The sequence below is a fragment of the Salmo salar genome, chromosome ssa10, assembly GCF_905237065.1.
Source record: "Salmo salar chromosome ssa10, Ssal_v3.1, whole genome shotgun sequence".
In the NCBI taxonomy this organism is placed as follows: Eukaryota; Metazoa; Chordata; class Actinopteri; order Salmoniformes; family Salmonidae; genus Salmo; species Salmo salar.
Window position 1 is genome coordinate 65280234 of NC_059451.1, and position 20232 is coordinate 65300465.

The window sequence follows — 20232 nt, forward strand, 5'->3', positions numbered from 1 at the left end:
TCCTGTTGTCCACAATCATCTCCTTTGTCTTGATCACGTTGAGGAAGAGGTTGTTGTCATTGCAGTCATGAGTGAACAGGGAGTACAGGAGGGGACTGCGCACGCACCCCTGAGGGGCCCCCGTGTTGAGGATCAGCGTAGCAGATATGTTGTTACCTACCCTTACCACCTGGGGGCGGCCCATCAGCAAGTCCAGGATCCAATTGCAGAGGGAGGTGTTTAGTCCCAGGTTCCTTAGCTTAGTGATGACCTTTGAGGGCGCTATGGTGTTAAACGCTGAGCTGTAGTCAGTGAATAGCATTCTCACATAGGTGTTCCTTTTGTCCAGGTGTGAAAGGGCAGTGTGGAGTCCAATAGAGATTGCATCATCTGTGGATCTGTTGGTGCGGTATGCTAATTGGAGTGAGTCTAGGGTTTCTGGGACAGTGGTGTTGATGTGAGCCATGACCAGCCTTTCAAAGCATTTCATGGCTACAGACGTGAGTGCTACAGGTCGGTAGTCATTTAAGGCAAGTTACCTTAGTGTTCTTGGTGGTCTGCTTGAAACATGTTGGTATTACAGACTCAGACAGGGAGAGGTTGAAAATGTCAGTGAAGACACTTGCCAGTTGGTCAGCACATGCTCAGAGTACACGTCCTGGTAATCCGTCTGGCCCTGTGGCCTTGTGAATTTTGACCTGTTTAAAGGTCTTTCTCACATCACCTGCGGAGAGCGTGATCACACAGTCGTCCGGAACAGCTAATGCTCTCATGCATGTTTCAGTGTTACTTGCCTCGAAGCAAGCATAGAAGTTATTTAGCTCATCTGGTAGGCTCGTGTCACTGGGCAGCTCTCGGCTGTGCTTGCCTTTGTAGTCTGTAATAGTTTGCAGGCCCTGCCACATCCGACGAGCACCGGAGCCGGTGTAGTACGATTCGATCTTATTCCTGTATTGACGCTTTGCCTGTTTGATGGTTCGTTGGAGGCCATAGCGGGATTTCTTATAAGCTTCCAGATTTTAGTCCAGCTTTTTGAAAGCGGCAGCTCTAGCCTTTAGCTCAGTGCGGATGTTGCCTGTAATCCATGGCTTCTGGTTGGTGTATGTACGTACGGTCACTGTGGGGACAACGTCATCGATGCACTTATTGATGAAGCCAATGACTGAGGTGGTGTACTCCTCAATGCCATCGGAGGAATCCCGGAACATATTTTAGTCTGTGCTAGAAAAACAGTCCTGTAGCTTAGCATCTGCTTCATCTGACCACTTTTTTATTGACCGAGTCACTGGTTCTTCCTGCTTTCATTTTTGCTTGTAAGCAGGAATCAGGAGGATAGAATTGTGGTCAAATTTGCCAAATGGAGGGCGAGGGAGAGCTTTGTACGTGTCTCTGTGTGTGGAGTAAAAATGTTTACCTCTGGTTGCACATTTTTCATGCTGATAGAAATTAGGTAAGACTGATTTAAGTTTCTCCTTTTTGCTTATGGCTGTATACAGCTCATTGAGTGTGGTGTTAGTGTCAGCATCGGTCTGTGGGGTATGTAGACAGCTACGAAAAATACAGATGAAAACTCTCTAGGTAGATAGTGTGGTCTACAGCTTATGAGATATTCTACCTCCAGCGAGCAAAACCTCGAGACGTCCTTAGATATCGTGCACCAGCTGTTGTTTACATAAATGCATAGGCCCCCGCCCCGTGTCTTACCAGAGGCTGCTGTTCTGTCCTGCCGAGAGAGTGTATAACCCGCCAGCCGAATGTTCTTAGCGTCGTCGTTCAGCCACGACTCGGTGAAACATAAGATATTACAGTTTTTAATGTCCCGTTGGTAGGATAAACGTGTTTCAGTTCATCCCATTTATTTTCCAGCAACTGAATGTTAGCTAGCAGGACTGAAGGCATGGGCATATTAGCCATTCGTTGCCTGATCCTCACAAGGCACCCTGATCTCTTTCCACGAAATCTGCGTTTCCTTCTCCAGCGAATAACCGAGATCTGGGCCTGGTCAGGTGTCTGTATTATATCCCTCCCGTCCGACTCATTGAAGAATAACTCTTATTCCAGTTTTAGGTGAGCAATCACAGTTCTGATGTCCAGAAGCTCTTTTCGGTCATAAGAGATGTCCTACAGTCCTACTCATATTATCTATGCATAGTCACTTTACCCCTGCCTCTACTAGCCTGTACCCCCGCACATTGACTTGGTATCAGTACCCCCTGTATATAGCTTCATTATTGTTATTTCATTGTGTTACTTTATTTATTATTATTTTTACTTTAGTTTATTTAGTAAATATTTTCTTAGCTCGATTTTCTTAAAACTGCATTGTTGGTTAAGGGCTTGTAAGTACGCATTTCACAGTAAGGTCTACACCTGTCGTATTCGGCACATGTGACAAAAATGTCTTTGATTTGATATCTTGGTGTAACGGCTTAGATGTTGGGTTGTGCAGGTCAGGTACTACCCCTCGGTGTCTGCAATACCTTGACATCTCATTAAAACAAATACATCTGTAGGAAGAAAAATAGTCCTATGCCCCCGGCTGATAGTCGGACAGCCGAGACGTTTGACTGAGGCTGGGATAGGCAGGGCAGGGAGCCAAGAGAAACTAGTTTAGGTGAACCTGACACCTAGCTAGTGCCTCAGCTACATGGGAGAGGAGTCGCCAGTTCATCTCCTGTTATTCTAAATTCACTGTCTATCATAACACACCAGGTTCGCGTTCCATCTCCACAGTCACTTTCCCACAGATGGAAGAGAAGATAGAGAGAGAGAGAGAGAAAGTAAGAGAGAGAGAGAGTGAATGAGGGAGAGAGAGAGAGGGGAAAAGAGAGAGGGAGCGGATAGAGGGACAGAGAGGGTGTGAGATGGGAAAAATAGAAACTGAGAGAAAGAGGGGGAGAGGGAGACAGAGGTGGAGAAAGTAAGGGACGGAGAGATAGACCAAGAAGTGAAATAAAATAAGGATAATGGAGAAAGAAACATTGCGAGAGAAAGAGAAGGATAATATTTTTTAGATTCAGAACAAGAGCGTCTCTTAAGCGGATTTAAAGTTTTTCCAACTTAATCAAAGGGCGTTCTACAGTTGCTGAGGCCACCCAGTTCACTTTGCTAATAACGTAAAATAATCCAAGGGTACAGTTAGCGTATGGAAACTTTGGCACGATTGGCAAAGTAGCATAAGTGTGAATGCGAACGGCAACAATGAATTGCTGCAAGGACTATGCTTCTCTCTCGTTATATTTTTACAAGTATTCATGAGTTATCAGTCAAGCCACAAGTTTTATTTTCTAGTTTCCATATTAGCTTTATACAACGGATCCTTGAGTTGGAACAACCACTTGGCATAGAGCGAATTGGGATATAAATAGGACTGCCAGGTTTCTGCCTTTATTGCTGAAAAAACTCTGTGTAATGTAAGGTTGGCCAAACAAAATACAATTGGATCATACATTTTTGTTAGATAAGCATTATTCAATGGTACATTTACATTTTAGTCATTTAGCACAGGCTCTTATCCAGAGCGACTTACAGCTAGCTAGTGTGGTAAATACTATAAGGGACTATTGGTCTCCCTTTAAATGAAATACAACTTGTAAAGACTTTATAGAGCATTCATATGCTCTATAAAGCACTACATATCGGTAGATATTTCTCAAATAATTTCCAAGCTACATTAAGGGGATATACTCAGTCCTTACATCTGTTGCTCTGTCAAATGCAGTACAACCCTTTTCCACCCTTCATGATATTTGCTTATGAAGTGTCTAAATAGGCAAAAGTGTAATAATTACTGTGTAATGGTTGACCTCATGGGGTCAAGCTCAAAAGGTCAACTTTTATAAAAAGGCTTTCTTAGTTATGCCATTACATAAGCATTACAAATCCCCTTCGCCCTTTTTTTCCTCACGTCTAATCACCAGACGATTAAATGAGATGTTAAACAGTCGTGACAGAGGTCATATCGCCATAGTTACATCTTTACTTAGCAGTTATAGCAGCCACAGAGTTCAAAGGCAGCATGAGTCAGCTACTTTACTCAATAGGAGAATTAGTAGAATTTAGAATTGTGAAATGTCTGTTCTTTTCAACCAATAGTGTCCTTCAGTGTCCCTTTCTTGGTTATGTTTCAACAGTATTATTATTTGATAGTGTAGCTGTTGTTGAACATGGCTTACTTTGAAATGTATTTATTGAAGTGATGAAGATTAGGTCTACCTAAACAAGTAACTTCAATAAAAAATGGAAACTTTGTCAGTAAGCAAAGCGGCAACATCTTGTTTTCAATCAGGTTATAATTTTCAAAGAATAAAGAAAAAGGAAGAGAAAAAAGTCAGTTCACTGTATTGCTGCTCCCAAACACCAATTGTTTATGAAGCTTAGGTGATATGATCACAATGTTTTGACCAACATGGTCTTCTTCAGTTCCCAGTTCATATCCCGCATTGTCTCTCTTCCAGTCTTCTGCTCCAATATCTCTTTCTCTCTCCCTACAGGACCATGACTACCTCACCAGCAGGAAAAGGGGGACATCCAAGAGACAGACCAGGGACTTCAGGGACCTCTCACTGATCAAGCTTCTAAACATTTCCATCACCCTGTCCCCGTTCCTGAGCGTGGACACCACCCAGTTCCACAAGTCCCTGCTGGACGGCACTGAGGCCTATTGGCTCAGCCTCCCCGTAGCCCCACAGGGGCGGCTGGTAAGCAGCCTAGCCCAGCCAACCCTCACTGCCCTGGGGAGTGGTGGACCTCTACACTCAGAAAAAAGGATTACAAAAGGGTTCTTTGCGAAGGGATACGTTTTTATCATGAACCGTTTTCATCCGAAAAACCCTTTTTGGAAGACAAGGGTTTTTTGTAATGGGTTCCCCTATCGGGACATGCCGAAGAACGCTATATGGTTCTACTTAGCACCGTTTTTTCTATGAGTGTGTAAATGGGAGATCCATTGGACCTGAGGGAGGTGTCCGTTGTGATGGGGTGGCGGGTGGTTGTTATCTGGATGATAAAAAGAAAAAATGGCATCCTTGCATTTGATATTTATTGTGGTGTTTATTTCCTGCTTGTCCTCTTCAGGTATTGTCCAAGTCTGGCATGTTCTAATGTTTTAAGTATGTAAAGGCCATACAATGACATATTGTCCAATCTACTCCCTCTCTCTTTCCAGGTGCCTGTGCTGACCCAGTGGCGAGGGCAGTTCTGCGTGAAGCTGAACATCAGCAACCCAGAGGCGGTCAGCTGGTTCCTGGACCGGGTGGGCTTGCTGCAGGCCCGTTTGGGCATGGAGTACATCCATCTGGAGGGGGCAGAGGGGAACCCGCTGGACCTGGGCGGGGGAGACCAGTATATCGGCCAACTGGCAGATGTGGCAGCCAGGATAGAAGAGTCGGCTATCATGAATGCAGGGACAAGGTGAGGGCTGAGGGAGGACACACACACACACTCACAATACACTGACAATATGCATAACTATCATCTATCTCTCTTCCCCCAGGTCGAGCCACAAGCCTGTGTTTGTGCGGATGCCTCCTCTGCAGTCTGACTGGAGCTCCTCTGGACTGAAGGGCCTCATTCCCTCCTTGCTGCACCACACTCTGCTGGGGTACAACTTACTCATTCCCGACGCAGTAGGTAATACCACAGCTACTCACCATCACTATACCTTCAGTTCAGATTGTTCTACCAAAGACACTCACACTCTTGCTAGTGATCAAGCAAGCAAACGAGTGAATGTTGACTCACTCACTCATTAATTTGCTCGCTGTATTCATCAATCAATTTATCAATCCATACCTTTAAGCAGAGCTATCAGTCTATTATACCCTGAAATAGTCAGTCTATAGAATACAGTAAGTGTGATTCAGATGCTCACTGCTTTTACATTGTTTGGATAGTCCTGTATAAAGGGAAAGTTCAGCAAAAGTACATGTTAGCATATTTGTTTGCTTGCCCTGAAAGCAGTCTATGGACAAGGAGGGACTGCAATCCACACTTTAGTTTAGTTACAGTCTTGTACCATCGCTGCAACTCTCGTACAGACTCAGGAGAGGCGAAGGTCGAGAGCCATGTGTCCTCCGTAACACGACCCTGCCAAGCCACACTGCTTCTTGACACACTGCTTGCTTAACCTGGAAGCCAGCCGCCTCAATGTGTCGGAGGAAATACTGTACAACTGGTGATCAAAGTCAGCTTGCAGGCGCCCGGCCTGCCACAAGTAGTCGCTAGAGCGCGATGGGACAAGGACATCCTGGTCGGCCAAACCCTCCCCTAACCCGGATGACGCTGGGCCGGCTGTGACACACTGGGATCAAACCCGGGTCTGTAGTGATGCCTCAAGCACTGCGATGCAGTGCCTTAAACCACTGCGCCACTCAGGAGGCCGCCCAAATTATCTCTTGAATGAATTGTGTTGATCAATGACTTGATTTGAAGTTATTTTGACATGGTTTGGTCATGGGTTCACTGCTATTTCTGCCATAAAGTCTACAGTCAGACCTGATGCTATTTAAATGAACATCCATCGGACCACCGTTGATATTCTGGACGACTGCATATTCCCAAAGGTGAAACATCCTTGGGCTTTGGCAAAAAAACAACATATTCCCAAAATACTCTGAATTCCGGTTAGGGAACATATCAGACAAGTATTTACTTTGATGTGGAGAAAACAGAAATCTGTCAGAGAGAGGAAGGATAGATGGGCTGGAAATCACACTAACTTCTATCACCCTCTCAGACTAAAAGGCTATATTAATAACTGTTGGATTTCACGCCTTCAGTGAAATGTCCGTCTACCTCTACAGTATATGGGCATAGCAGGCTGGTTTGCTAAATTCTAACTCTCTCTCTCCCCCCACACCCTTCCCCTACATATCCCTCTCCATCTCCTCCCCATCTCTTTCTTTCTTCCAGGTGGTTCTCTATCTGGGAACCTGGTGACTGACGAGGAGCTGTTCATCAGGTGGCTGCAGATTGTAGCTTTCCTCCCCGTCATCAGCTTTGAGACACCTCCCTGGGTCTGTGGGGAGGACCGGGTGAGTGAACACCACCCTCACAAGACACCACAAAGACTCCAAATAGGGTTTCAACATTTCAAAAACATTACCAGGGTTTTCAAAACTCCTAGTTGGAAAATGCAACCTTGAACTGTCATATACACAAACACCCCAAATGTTCAGACCTCCTGTAAGACTACAATATTTGGGACTTTAGACCAAAGACCTTTTTACATACTCACCACCACACATTCCTATCACAGTGGAGAGTTGGGGAGTGAATTTGGCCAATTCGATGTGCTGGTGTCACGCCCTGACCATAGAGAGCCTTTTTATTTCTCTATTTGGTTAGGTCAGGGTGTGATTTGGGTGGGAATTCTAGATTATATATTTCTATGTTGGCCTGGTTCCCAATCAGAGGCAGCTGTCTTTCGTTGTCTCTGATTGGAGATCATATTTAGGCAGCCTTTTCCCACTGGGTTTTTGTGAGATCTTGTTTTTGTTAGGTACTGTGTAGCCTGCAGAACTTTACGTTCGTGCTAGTATTTTGTTGTTTTGACGGTGTTCATTTTAATAAAGGGAAAATGTTCGCCTACCACGCTGCACCTTGGTTTCCTTCTTCAGACGAACGTAACAGCTGGAGAGATGTTCTTTCATTCTTATAGGATAGTTTAGCTAGTGTGTTTCGGGTTACGGTGTATGCTCTGTCAGTGGAGGCCTGATATTCTGATAGTGTGTTTATTGATCCAGCAGCCTCTCCCTTTGCCTCTCGGTCACTCATTGCTTTTCCCACCGCGTTCGTCCATCAGTCCATCTGTCTGTCTTTTTGTCAGTCACTTTTGTGTGTTTGTGGAAGTGTTTAGAGTACATTGAGCACATTGTGTCTGGGTCTATCCAAACCTAGGCCTTTCTCCCTCCCTCTCTCCCCTCTCTTTCCCAGCATGATACTGGATCACTCCCCATCCTCACCTCTCTGATGGACATCAGAAATATACACTTCACCTAGTGGGCAAGGAAAACAAGGGATTAGGGCTCTAAGGGTAGTCTCAGGGTGTCTGGTCACCAGGGGCGGACTGAAACAATAATTCAGGCTGGGAATTTGACTCCATCCCAGGCCACCCTGTTCACGCAAACCACCAGACCGCTAATTTTGTAGGCTAACCCTATTTGTTGATGTAACGGGTTCCAAACTAGTTATAAATTTGGCCACTATGTTCAACTGGGAAGAAAGTTATCCACATTACAAAATACAAACATTTGGGACTGACCAACAAGTAGCCTATCTGAACACTGAGTTTTCAAGGTATGCTATGGCTATGGGTGCACCCTCAAAAACTCACTAGGAATACACAAGTCATAGCACATACAAATGTACAAGGCTAGACACACAAAACAATTAATTAGCCTACACTTTTTAAAAAGAGAATGAGATATACAGAGTTAGCTCAAATGTTCAAATGATTATCTTTATATTCAAGCATCAAGCATTTCAAAAGTATCAAAAAAATTCACACACACATTCACGGAACTTGAACAATAGCTACAACAATGTAAGTAAGTATAATACAAAAATCAAAAAAGCACTCCTCTACAAAAATGTTTAGATTACAATGTTCTCTCACTGGTTCCCATAAAGCCAACAGCACACAATAAACACATCTATACACTGAGTCAATGAAATTGAACATTGGCTACATAACTGCGAGTATAATATGAAAGTCCAAAAAACATGCCTCTGTACAAAAGCTTTAACTCACAGCAAATGTTCTTTCACCCTTGTCAGCCTGTTAAGGAAGAGTCATAACATAGCTACTTCAGAGTAACCAGTAAGTAATTACCACTAGTAACAATATTAGCTCAAAAAACTAGCCATGATTGTCGGCCATGTTTTCCAAGTTATATGCGGCTTCGTGTCTGTGTCCTCTGTAGCTAAGCCCACATTTACCAATAACTTTAACTACATCAATCACACGTTCCATGACCTGCCTCCTCTTTCTGACCTGGTCTCGTTGAACTGACATTTGATTATCACTCAGAAGGGTACGGATGTCTGCTTTGCTGGCTCTGAGGAAAAAGGCTTCTGCACTTTCTCTATGGGTCTTGCTTCTCTCATGTTCCTGTACTCTCTGATGGGCATGTTTCCAGGCCTGCATGCCTCCTTTGACAAATGTGCTATCACTGGCTGAAGGTTTTGCGAAAGGAAGACATACTGAGCAAAACAAGGAGTGAGTTACTTCATTGTATGTCAGCCATTTTCTCATTGTGCCATCTTTGGAGTGGAATACATTGGGAATGACTCTTTGGGGGGTTTGTTTTGGGTGGTACTGAAAAAATAAGTCAAAATCCTTGGACTGACGACGGGCAAAATAATCAAAATGGATTTTCAGTGCTTTCACTGTCCCTTTCTATTTTCTCTGTACTGGGCTCTCTTTCTGCACATCTGGTTGCTCTGCAGAATGAGATTAACATTGTAAATAACCTAAACTTAAACTTGTATTACTTGTGCAGTCATCAATTGTATGCCCCGCGATTAGTCCTACTGATAATCTCATAAATAAAGCACATATTCATCTAAAATCATAGCCTACATGTTTAGGTTTGTGCTCTGAAGTTGTACCTGAAGGTTCCTGCTCTGAGTCTGACTCTGAACTGACCACCATCTCCAGTTCTGCAGGAGCACCTGAAGCTCTAGTGCTGCTGCTGCTTCCTTCTCCACCTTTACAAAGAAAATACTCTATTATCATACTCACTATCATTAGTGTATCAGTAGGCTACATTAATACAGCTCTGGAAAAAATGAAGAGTGGTCTCTTCATTTGGAGTGGTCTCTTCATTTTTTCCCAGAGCTGTATATTATTGTAGTAACTTGTAATGCTGGTACTAATGGCACTAATGATCTTTGTCATTGCCTGTGCTGTGTCACACAGGCTACTGTGTTACGTTCATGGATGTATTATGGTTATGTTACTGTAGCCTGTTTCGCTGTACATGTGCACTTTCCCTAGCTTATGTGGCATGAGTCATGACCGAATGCTGGCAAATCCATAGTCTAGGTTTACTATTTTTTACTAGCTGAAACATATTACCTTCAATGTCATATTATGATCGCTATGTTGCTCTCATTGCTATGATATAATTCCTCCACGAAGACGTAAGACGTAAGACGTGCAAACTGTTTAGCCTACCGGCCGCTGTGTCACTATTATTAGCTAGGCTACTTAGCTAGCCATGCTGGGTGTCGTGTGTGTGTGTCAGTGTGTGTGTTTTAGCTAGTGTTTTTGACTGACCTGGTTCCTTACTGGCGAACATGTCGCTTATTTTGCAGCGTCTGTGGCAAGGGCCTTTCTCTTTTTTATTCTCTCCCTCTCTGCTCCACCTTTCCTCTTCTGACTGTCCATTTCGCCGTGCGACTTGTCTAAAATGTTATCTGTACAGGCAGGTAGACGGTTGCTATGTGCGTCGCGGAGAGACCTGATGTCATTTTTGGTGCGTGCACCATCGCGCGGGGACACTGCAGCGAGAGAGTGAGAGTCGCGCCTGATGCGTGGATTCTCTGTCAACTCATTCCTGCTTGCTATATTATTGATGGTCAAGTTGACAATTCACCGCAGGCCAAAACGACCCTCAGGCCACCGGGAAATGTCCCGGTGCTCCCGACGGCCAGTCCGCCATTGCTGGTCACTGATATCAATGGGCCTATTGCAACGAAGATTGACCACTAGATTATCAAATGGTACAGAGTCAGTGTGCAGGGGCACAGGTTAGTCGAGGCAATTGAGGTAATATGTACATGTAGGTAGAGTTAAAGTAACTATGCATAGATATTAAACAGAGTGTAGCAGCAGCAGCGTAAAAGAGGGGTCTGGGTAGCTCTTTGATTAGCTGTTCAGGAGTTTTATGGCTTGGGGGTAGAAGTCGTGCCTGGCCATGCAGTCATGAGGGAACAGGGAGTACCGGAGCGGACTGAGCACGCACCCCTGAGGGGCCCCCTGTGTTGAGGATCAGCGTAGCAGATGTGTTGTTACCTACCCTTACCAACTGGGGGTGGCCCGTCAGGAAGTCCAGGATCCAGTTGCAGAGGGAGGTGTTTAGTCCCAGGGTCCTTAGCTTAGTGATGAGCTTTGAGGGCACTATGGTGTTATCGCTGAGCTGTAGTCAGTGAATAGCATTCTCACATAGGTGTTCCTTTTGTCCAGGTGGGAAAGGGCAGTGTGGAGTGCAATAGAGATTGCATCATCTGTGGATCTGTTGGTGCGGTATGCATATTGGAGTGGGTCTAGGGTTTCTGGGACAATGGTGTTGATGTGAGCCATGACCAGCCTTTCAAAGCAGTTCATGGCTATAGATGTGAGTGCTACAGGTCGGTAGTCATTTAGGCAGGTTACCTTAGTGTTCTTGGGCACAGGGACTATGGTGGTCTGCTTGAAACATGTTGGTATTACACACTCAGTCAGGGACAGGTTGAAAATGCCAGCTGGTCTCTTGTTAAACCATCAATACGTGCAACATTTTTACATTAACATATGGAATTGTTTTAAGATGGACATACCATGGATCATTTAGCTATTTAAAACGCATTGAATATCACGTTCATAAATGGCAAAAAAAAGACATTCCTTCTGATGTATTTTTTGACAAAAGTTTTGAAGTGTCTGTCCAGTATCTAGGAGATATAAGATAAGGTCAGGATATATGTGACCGACTGGCTCGATTCGGTCTTATGTAGTAGCAACATTTGAAATTGTGTTTATTACAATGGATAGAAGTAGAGACAGAGCTTGAAAATGGTATATCATACACTACAGTTGAGGAACAATGGGAAAGTCCTTCTGCTTTGAAAGTTGATAAACTTGTAACCTCACTTTTGAGAAAATGGCTCTTGATAGTTTTGGTATTCCTACTGGAGAGCACTTCTTTGTCTACACCGATTCAGCATTGTTCACACCCTCTTAAGCCTTAGCCCCACCTAGCTCTTTAAGGATTCACTTGAGGCCATGTACTAAACAACCAAATACACTGCTCAAAAAAATAAAGGGAACACTTAAACAACACAATGTAACTCCAAGTCAATCACACTTCTGTGAAATCAAACTGTCCACTTAGGAAGCAACACTGATTGACAATAAATTTCACATGCTGTTGTGCAAATGGAATAGACAACAGGTGGAAATTATAGGCAATCAGCAAGACACCCCCAATAAAGGAGTGGTTCTGCAGGTGGTAACCACAGACCACTACTCAGTTCCTATGCCTCTTGGCTGATTTTTTGGTCACTTTTGAATGCCGGCGGTGCTTTCTCTCTAGTGGTAGCATGAGAGGGAGTCTACAACCCACACAAGTGGCTCAGGTAGTAGAGTTCATCCAGGATGGCACATCAATGCGAGCTGTGGCAAGAAGGTTTGCTGTGTCTGTCAGCGTAGTGTCCAGAGCATGGAGGCGCTACCAGGAGACAGGCCAGTACATCAGGAGACGTGGAGGAGGCCGTAGGAGGGCAACAACCCAGCAGCAGGACCGCTACCTCCGCCTTTGTGCAAGGAGGAGCAGGAGAAGCACTGCCAGAGCCCTGCAAAATGACCTCCAGCAGGCCACAAATGTGCATGTGTCTGCTCAAACGGTCAGAAACAGACTCCATGAGGGTGGTATGAGGGCCCGACGTCCACGGGTGGGGGTTGTGCTTACAGCCCAACACCGTGCAGGACGTTTGGCATTTGCCAGAGAACACCAAGATTGGCAAATTCGCCACTGGCGCCCTGTGCACTTCACAGATGAAAGGAGGTTCACACTGAGCACGTGACAGACGTGACAGAGTCTGGAGATGCCATGGAGAACGTTCTGCTGCCTGCAACATCCTCCAGCATGACCGGTTCGGCGGTGGGTCAGTCATGGTGTGGGGTGGCATTTCTTTGGGGGGCCGCACAGCCCTCCATGTGCTCGCCAGAGGTAGCCTGACTGCCATTAGGTACCGAGATGAGATCCTCAGACCCCTTGTGAGACCATATGCTGGTGCGGTTGGCCCTGGGTTCCTCCTAATGCAAGACAATGCTAGACCTCATGTGGCTGGAGTGTGTCAGCAGTTCCTGCAAGAGGAAGGCATTGATGCTATGGACTGGCCCGCCCGTTCCCCAGACCTGAATCCAATTGAGCACATCTGGGACATCATGTCTCGCTCCATCCACCAACGCCACGTTGCACCACAGGCTGTCCAGGAGTTGGCGGATGCTTTAGTCCAGGTCTGGAAGGAGATCCCTCAGGAGACCATCCGCCACCTCATCAGGAGCATGCCCAGGCGTTGTAGGGAGGTCATACAGGCACGTGGAGGCCACACACACTACTGAGCCCCATTTTGACTTGTTTTAAGGACATTACATCAAAGTTGGATCAGCCTGTAGTGTGGTTTTCCACTTTAATTTTGAGTGTGACTCCAAATCCAGACCTCCATGGGTTGATAAATTGGATTTCCATTGATTATTTTTGTGTGATTTTGTTGTCAGCACATTCAACTATGTAAAGAAAAAAGTATTTAATAAGATTATTTCTTTCATTCAGATCTAGGATGTGTTGTTTAAGTGTTCCCTTTATTTTTTTGAGCAGTATATGTCAAGACTAAAGGCTGGTTTATACTACGGGTGTCTTCGTAAATTCAATCTGGAGTGCCAGAGTGTGCTCAGAGTGCGCTCTGTGCGTTCATAAACTCAGAGAGTTGTCAGATTGTCCTTTCGTAAATTCAGAGCGAACACTGGACGCTCTGGCCGAGGAGTAGGGTTGATCCAAGCGTTCTGACATAACAACAGCAGTCAAGCACCCAAGCTAACTGGCTAATGTTGGCTAGCTTGCTAGCTACTTCCGGACACAAATGAGGGAACAGCTCACTCTGACAATTTTACTCGCCCTAGTTTTTATGTTATCCAGAGCGTTGGTGACTGCAACTGTGCTGCTGTTAACAATTTAATTACGCTTTTGTAAATTTGTCAGTTATTCTGTGCTCTGGCACACTCAGACGAGTGCTCTGAAATCGGAGTAGATAGCCAGAGCGAATTTATCAGCTACGTCTATCGACAGTTGTCGCAGTGACATCATGAACATTACCAACACATACTCACCAGCCCATGTTATAGACAGAAGCGTGCTACATGGCAAATCCGAACTCATCTCTCAACATGTCCAGCCACTCATTATCTCCGCCAATCATGGCTAACGGGAAGGTTCCTGGCTTTTTCTGTGGCTAAACCAACTAGGCTCGTAATTTAACAATTTTATTTGTATTAACAGATGACGTACAAGTTTGTTATTAAGGCACTTGTGGGGGTCGTAGAGCAAAATAGGCCAAACTGTTCGTTTTCGTGTCTCATGGTCTGACAAACAAGTTTGTAGCTCGGCCACCTTCCACCACAGATGTGGAAGACCAATATAGGCGGATGCAGTGGATTGAGACGCAGCCCAAACTCTAGCTTAAAATGATGTCATTATGTTACTTAGATTGATGCACAGGTGCGTCAATAGACACTTAAGGATTTAAAGTTGCACAAGAAGTTGCACAAATTGTACTTTATTGAAGAAACAATGTCTGAATTGGAAAGAAATGTGGTATGGGAGAGTAATTTCGTGTTATTTGGAAGTCGTTATCTTAACTTAGCATTTCCCAAACTTGGTTCTGGTGACCCCACGGGGTGCACGTTTAGTTTTTTGCCCTAGCACTACACAGCTGATTCAAATAATGAACAAGATCAAGCTTTGCAAAGTGCTTTGTTTTATAATGATATTTAAATTGTCTATCACGCGTTGCGGCATTCCATATCACTTTCATTTACAATGTGGAAATGAAATACAAGTTAGTCTTCAATAACTTTATTTTTGCAAAACAGTAGCTTTGATGTAGGCATAATTTGTCTTAATTGCAACAACAAAAAATTGGTGTGCAGTTAAAAATGTATTCACTAAATCATCGTAATTGACAAGTTACATTTCTGGTTGAATAATTTTATTTCAGTTGTAATATGTAATTCTTCCACTTGATCTTTTTCATATTTCGATTTCGTTGTTCCTAATAGGATGTAATATCATTGGGGCGGGATTTTGAACGCAGACAATTACCATTTCCCATGCCATTTCCGCTGTATAGTATCAAGAAGGCTTGACACGGAGCTCCGCGTAATCTCCCTTTAGTAGTGTGTTAAGAAATCCAGCGGTAACCTGCAGGGAATACACTACATGGGCAAATGTATGTGGAAACCACTTCATATTAGTGGTGTTGGCTATTTCAGCCACACCGTTGCTGACAGGTGTATAAAATAGAGCACACAGCCATGCAATCGCCATAGACAAACATTGGCAGTAGAATGGTCTTACTGAAAAGCTCCGTGTCTTTCAAAATGGGACCATCATAGAATGCCACCTTTCCAACAAGTCAGTCAAATTTCTGTCCTGCTAGACCTGATCCAGTCAACTGTAAGTGCTGTTATTGTGAAGTAGAAACGTCTAGGAGCAACAACGGCTCAGCCGCAAAGTGGTAGGCCACACCAGCTCACAGAACGGGACCGCCGAATGCTGAAGTGCGTAAAAATAGTCTGTCCTCGGTTGCAACACTCACTACGTCAGCAACGTCAGCTGAAGAACTGTTTGTTGGGAGTTTCATGAAATGGGTTTCTATGGCCGAGCAGCCGCACACAAGCCTAAGATCACGGTTTGCAAGGCCAAGCGTCGGCTGGAGTGGTGTAAGGCTCACCACCATTGGACTGGAGCAGTGGAAATATGTTCACTGGAGTGATGAATCATGCTTCACCATCTGGCAGTCTGATGGACGAATCTGGGTTGCATAGTGCCAACTGTAAAATGCATAGTGCCAACTGTAAAGTTTGGTGGAGGAGGAATAATGGTCTGGGGATGTTTTTCATGGTTCAGGCTAGTTCCCTTAGTTCCAGTGAAGGGAAATCTGAAAGCTACAGCATACAATTATACTCTAGACGATTCTGTGCTTCCAACTTTGTGGCAATATTTTGGGGAAAGCTCTTTTCTGTTTCAGTATGACAATGTCCCGTGCACAAAGCGATGTCCATACAGAAATGGTTTGTCGACATCGGTGTGGAAGAACTTGACTTGCCTTCACAGAGCCCTGACCTCAACCCCATCAATCACCTTTAGGATGAATTGGACACTGCTTGCTAGCCAGGCCTAATCACCCAATATCAGTGCCCAACCTCATTAATGCTCTTTTGGCTGAATGGCAGCAAGTCCCCGCAGCAATGTTCCAACATGTAGTGGAAATCCTTCCCAGAAGAGTGGAGGCTGTTATAGCAGCAAAGGGGGACCAACTCCATATTAATGCCCATGATTTTGGAATGAGATGTTTGACGAGCAGGTGTCCACATCATTTTGGTCATGTATTGTACGTAAGAGGTGGCTATGTTTTACCTTCACCAAAGCACAGTGGCCGTGGCCGAAATCGTTCTTGCCTATACTACTTCAACTATATACGGTGTACTAACCATACAACATACTTTACTGAACAAAACATGTAACTTGTTGGTCCTATGGTTCATGAGCTGAAATTAAATACATTTTCAATACGCACAAAAAGCGTATTTCTCTCCACTTTTGTGTACAAATTTGTTTACATCCCTGTTAGTGAACATTTCGCCTTTGCCAAGATAACCCATCCACCTGACAGGTGTGGCATATCAAGAAGCTAATTAAACGGCATCATCATTACACAAGTGCACCTTGTGCTGGGAACAATAAAAGGCCACTCTAAAATGTTTTGTCACACAATGCCATCGATGTCTCAAGTTTTGAGGGAGCGTGCAATTGGCATGCTGGCTGCAGGAATGTCCACCAGAGCTGTTGCCAGAGAATTTAAGGTTAATTGCTCTACCATAAGCCGCCTACAACATTGTTTTAGAGAATTTGGCAGTACGTCCAACCGGCCACACAAACGCAAACCACATGTAACCATGCCAGCCCAGGTCCTCCACATTCGGCTTCTTCACCTGTTGGATTGTCTGAGACCAGCCACCCAGACAGCTGATGAAACTGAAGAGTATTTCGGTCTGTAATAAAGCCCTTTTGTGGGGAAAAACTCATTCTGATTGGCTAGGCCTGGCTCCCCATCTGGTGGGCCTGGCTCCCAAGTTGGTGGGCCTATGCCCTCCCAGGTCCACCCATAGCTGCGTCTCTGCCCAGTCATGTGAAATCCATAGGGTCTAATGAATTAATTTCAATTGACCGATTTTCTTATGTGAACTGTAACTCAGTGAAATTGTTGCATGTTGCGTTTATTTTTGTTCATTTCAGAATACAGTTTAGTAAAAACGGAACAAATACACAAAGTATACAAAACAATAAGAACACCTGCTCTTTCCAAGATATAGACTGACCATGTGAATTCAGGTGAAAGCTATGAACCCTTATTGATGTAATTTCTTAAATCCACTTCAATCAGTGTAGATGAAGGGGAGGAGACTGGTTAAAGAAGATTTTTAAGCCTTGAGACAATTGATAGATGGATTGTGTATGTGTGCCATTGAGGGAGAATGGGCAAGACAAAATACTTAAATTCCTTTGAATAGGGTATGGTCAACATACTATTGCTTATCCATACTAAGAAGTTGTCATATAATGCACAATTGGGTTTTCCCTGCAATTAATTCATTTGGAACATCCCCTTATTTGATTATCAGCTGTTGTCAAACACACATTGATCTGAAAAGAAGATTATCTTCCTCAATAGTGTGCAGCGAATTCATACTAGATGAAAGCCATCCTGGCATTTAAAACATACTCCATAAAAAGAAAAAACGTTATGTTTTCGCATACCCAATGAGACTACTATTTAGAATGCAAGTAAGGGTTTTCAGCTATGCCCAGTGGCTTTTCGGAGAGATGATGGTGGGTGGGGTGATAGTGCTGGGGTACTGGAAGCGAGGGGGTGGAATTGTCTGGATTGGGTGGCTAGGTTTTGCCTTAAGCAAAGCACAGTGTCTTTTTTAGCGAGGATAGAGGGTGAGGTGATGATGGTGGTGAAAGAGTGTTTTTCCCCCTTCTGTCAATGGGAGCAATCGGTTGGCCCCCTCTCTCCCTCCGGCCCAGTATCACCTGTGGTTAGGAGTCCATCTGGTCTACATTAGGGGCTTCCTCTAGATTTATGACTCTCTCACTCTCGGGCCATGATGCGAGCCACTTCGGCAGGAATGATAATGAATTTGAGGACAAGTCTTGGAAAAAGGCTTTATTACAGTCATTAAGGTTCCCATGTGTAATTGACTAGTGTGACAGGGCTGAGGGAGATCAACTCATTTTTCCACTTTTGGGAAGCGAAGAGAGGGAGAAAATATCCAGAGAGAAACATCATTTGCATGGCAATTATGGAGAAATGGGAAATGTGAAAATATTGGTCAGTCAGTGATTGAGGGACTGCAGTTTTTCCATGTCGGTCCTTGGCTGTATCTCAAATGACACCCTATTCCTCCATATGTGGTTCTGATAAAAAGTAGTGCACTGTATGGGAAGTAGGGTGTCATTTGTGTCTCAGAGAGCTTGAATTAAGTGGTGTTCTGCTGGATATATAACACATGACAAATTACAGTAGACTGCTATTATTGTGTTGTCGTGAGAAATACCTTGGACTACCTTTATTTTCCATAGTGTGCGCGTGTGTTTGGGTGTATTTGCATTGGCCATCATAGTGTGTGTGTGTGTGTGTGTGTGTGTGTGTGTGTGTGTGTGTGTGTGTGTGTGTGTGCGTGCGCGTGCATGCGCAACACCCTTCAGAGACTGTTACATCAATCACCGTTTTGAGTCCAAATAGGATACAACCATGGTTTAAACCGCGTGCCTGTTTTCTTAATTAGAGCTCTAGTCATAGCCAGGCTATGATTCTTCCACATTAATTTCGACAAATGTTTTCCCCCCTTGTCAAAATACATAGTTTTATGGTTGTGGTTGGGTTTTGTTTCCGTCACGGGAGACTGGAGAGGACGTTAACCCGGGTGTGTGACCCTTCCTGGAATGTCCGAGAGGTTTGGCCCGAGCCGGAGAGAGGAGACGGACACTGTTAGACCGCAATGTTAACAATGCTCTGTTCTTTATTCCTGCATGTCTGAGAAGGACAGCTGAACTTGGCCCACCTCTCTCTCAACTCAAATGCATTTACACGTCTTTAATGTACACTGAGGACCAGTTTCCGCACCCAGATTAAGCTCACTCCTGGACAAAAATTCATGCTCAATGGAAAATCTCCACTGAAAGTGCTGGGCACAGACGTGTTCAAATTATATTTTTGATTTACATTTGATTTAGTTGTCAACTAACCTGAATTCAATGTGAGATCAACAAAACATGTCACCATGTCATTGGATTTAGGTTAAAAGTTGGGTGAAAAAAATATATAAGTCCCTTACGTTAATGACTTCTTTCAAATTCAATCAGTTTTCCACATTGATTCAACGTCATTACATTATATTTATTTTGTTGAAATTACTTGCAAACAACGTTGATTCAAATCAGTTTTTTGCCCAGTGGGATAGGCTTAATCTGGTTTAAGACTGGCCCTCAGTGTACAGTAAGTACATTGCTTGCAGCTTTGGTAGTTCCAATGATTGTTCAAAAGTATGTTGTTTCCGTGTATTTCTATGTGATTGTCCCTCCACCCTAGGTGCTGAACTTGACGCGGGCTCTCATCGCGTGGCACCAGGACTTTGTGGTTCCACTGGTGACGAGGTATGCAGAGGACTGGATGACCTCGGGGAGCCCAATTTACCGGCCCCTGTGGTGGCTCAGCCCTGATGACCCTGTGACCTTCACCATTGACGACCAGTTCCTCATCGGAGACGAGGTGACCGAATGACACTCAGACGTGGCATTGTTTTATACTCGTTCTGATTCTGCTGGTTAAGATTGAAGTGGATGGCTCAAATTGAAGGACGCACAACGATAATAAACATTATTATTGCATAAATTCTGGCACAACCTTCTCCGTTTATAAAGCCCCCTTGCACGAACTTCAGCCATACCTTACTTCATTGTTAACCTACAGACGTACGAGCTACCAGACCCGGTCTCAGAGATGGCCAACTCTGGAGATCCTTTTCGGAGTTAGGTAGATCTGCATTTAGTTTTTTTTAAACCTTAATTTTTCAGTGATCTCCAGAACTCTCTCAAATTGGATGTTTTGGTACCACTAGGGCACCTTTAAACAGAATAGTTTTTATTTTCTTTATGGTCGTTTCATGAAGCTACTTTTCTTAAATTGCTTGTAAATATAAAA

The 20232-nt window shown here is 44.2% G+C and overlaps 1 protein-coding gene across 1 annotated transcript in view; it reads left to right on the plus strand.

The window, feature by feature from the left end:
- The window catches only part of si:ch211-236l14.4 (SITS-binding protein), an 89866-nt gene that overhangs the window by 61936 nt on the left and 7698 nt on the right, over positions 1-20232 (plus strand). The window contains exons 5-9 of the mRNA XM_014123862.2: positions 4473-4679; positions 5147-5391; positions 5474-5610; positions 6892-7013; positions 19621-19800. Of these exons, the coding sequence (XP_013979337.1) occupies positions 4473-4679; positions 5147-5391; positions 5474-5610; positions 6892-7013; positions 19621-19800 (891 nt within the window). The remainder of the gene's footprint in view (positions 1-4472; positions 4680-5146; positions 5392-5473; positions 5611-6891; positions 7014-19620; positions 19801-20232) is intronic.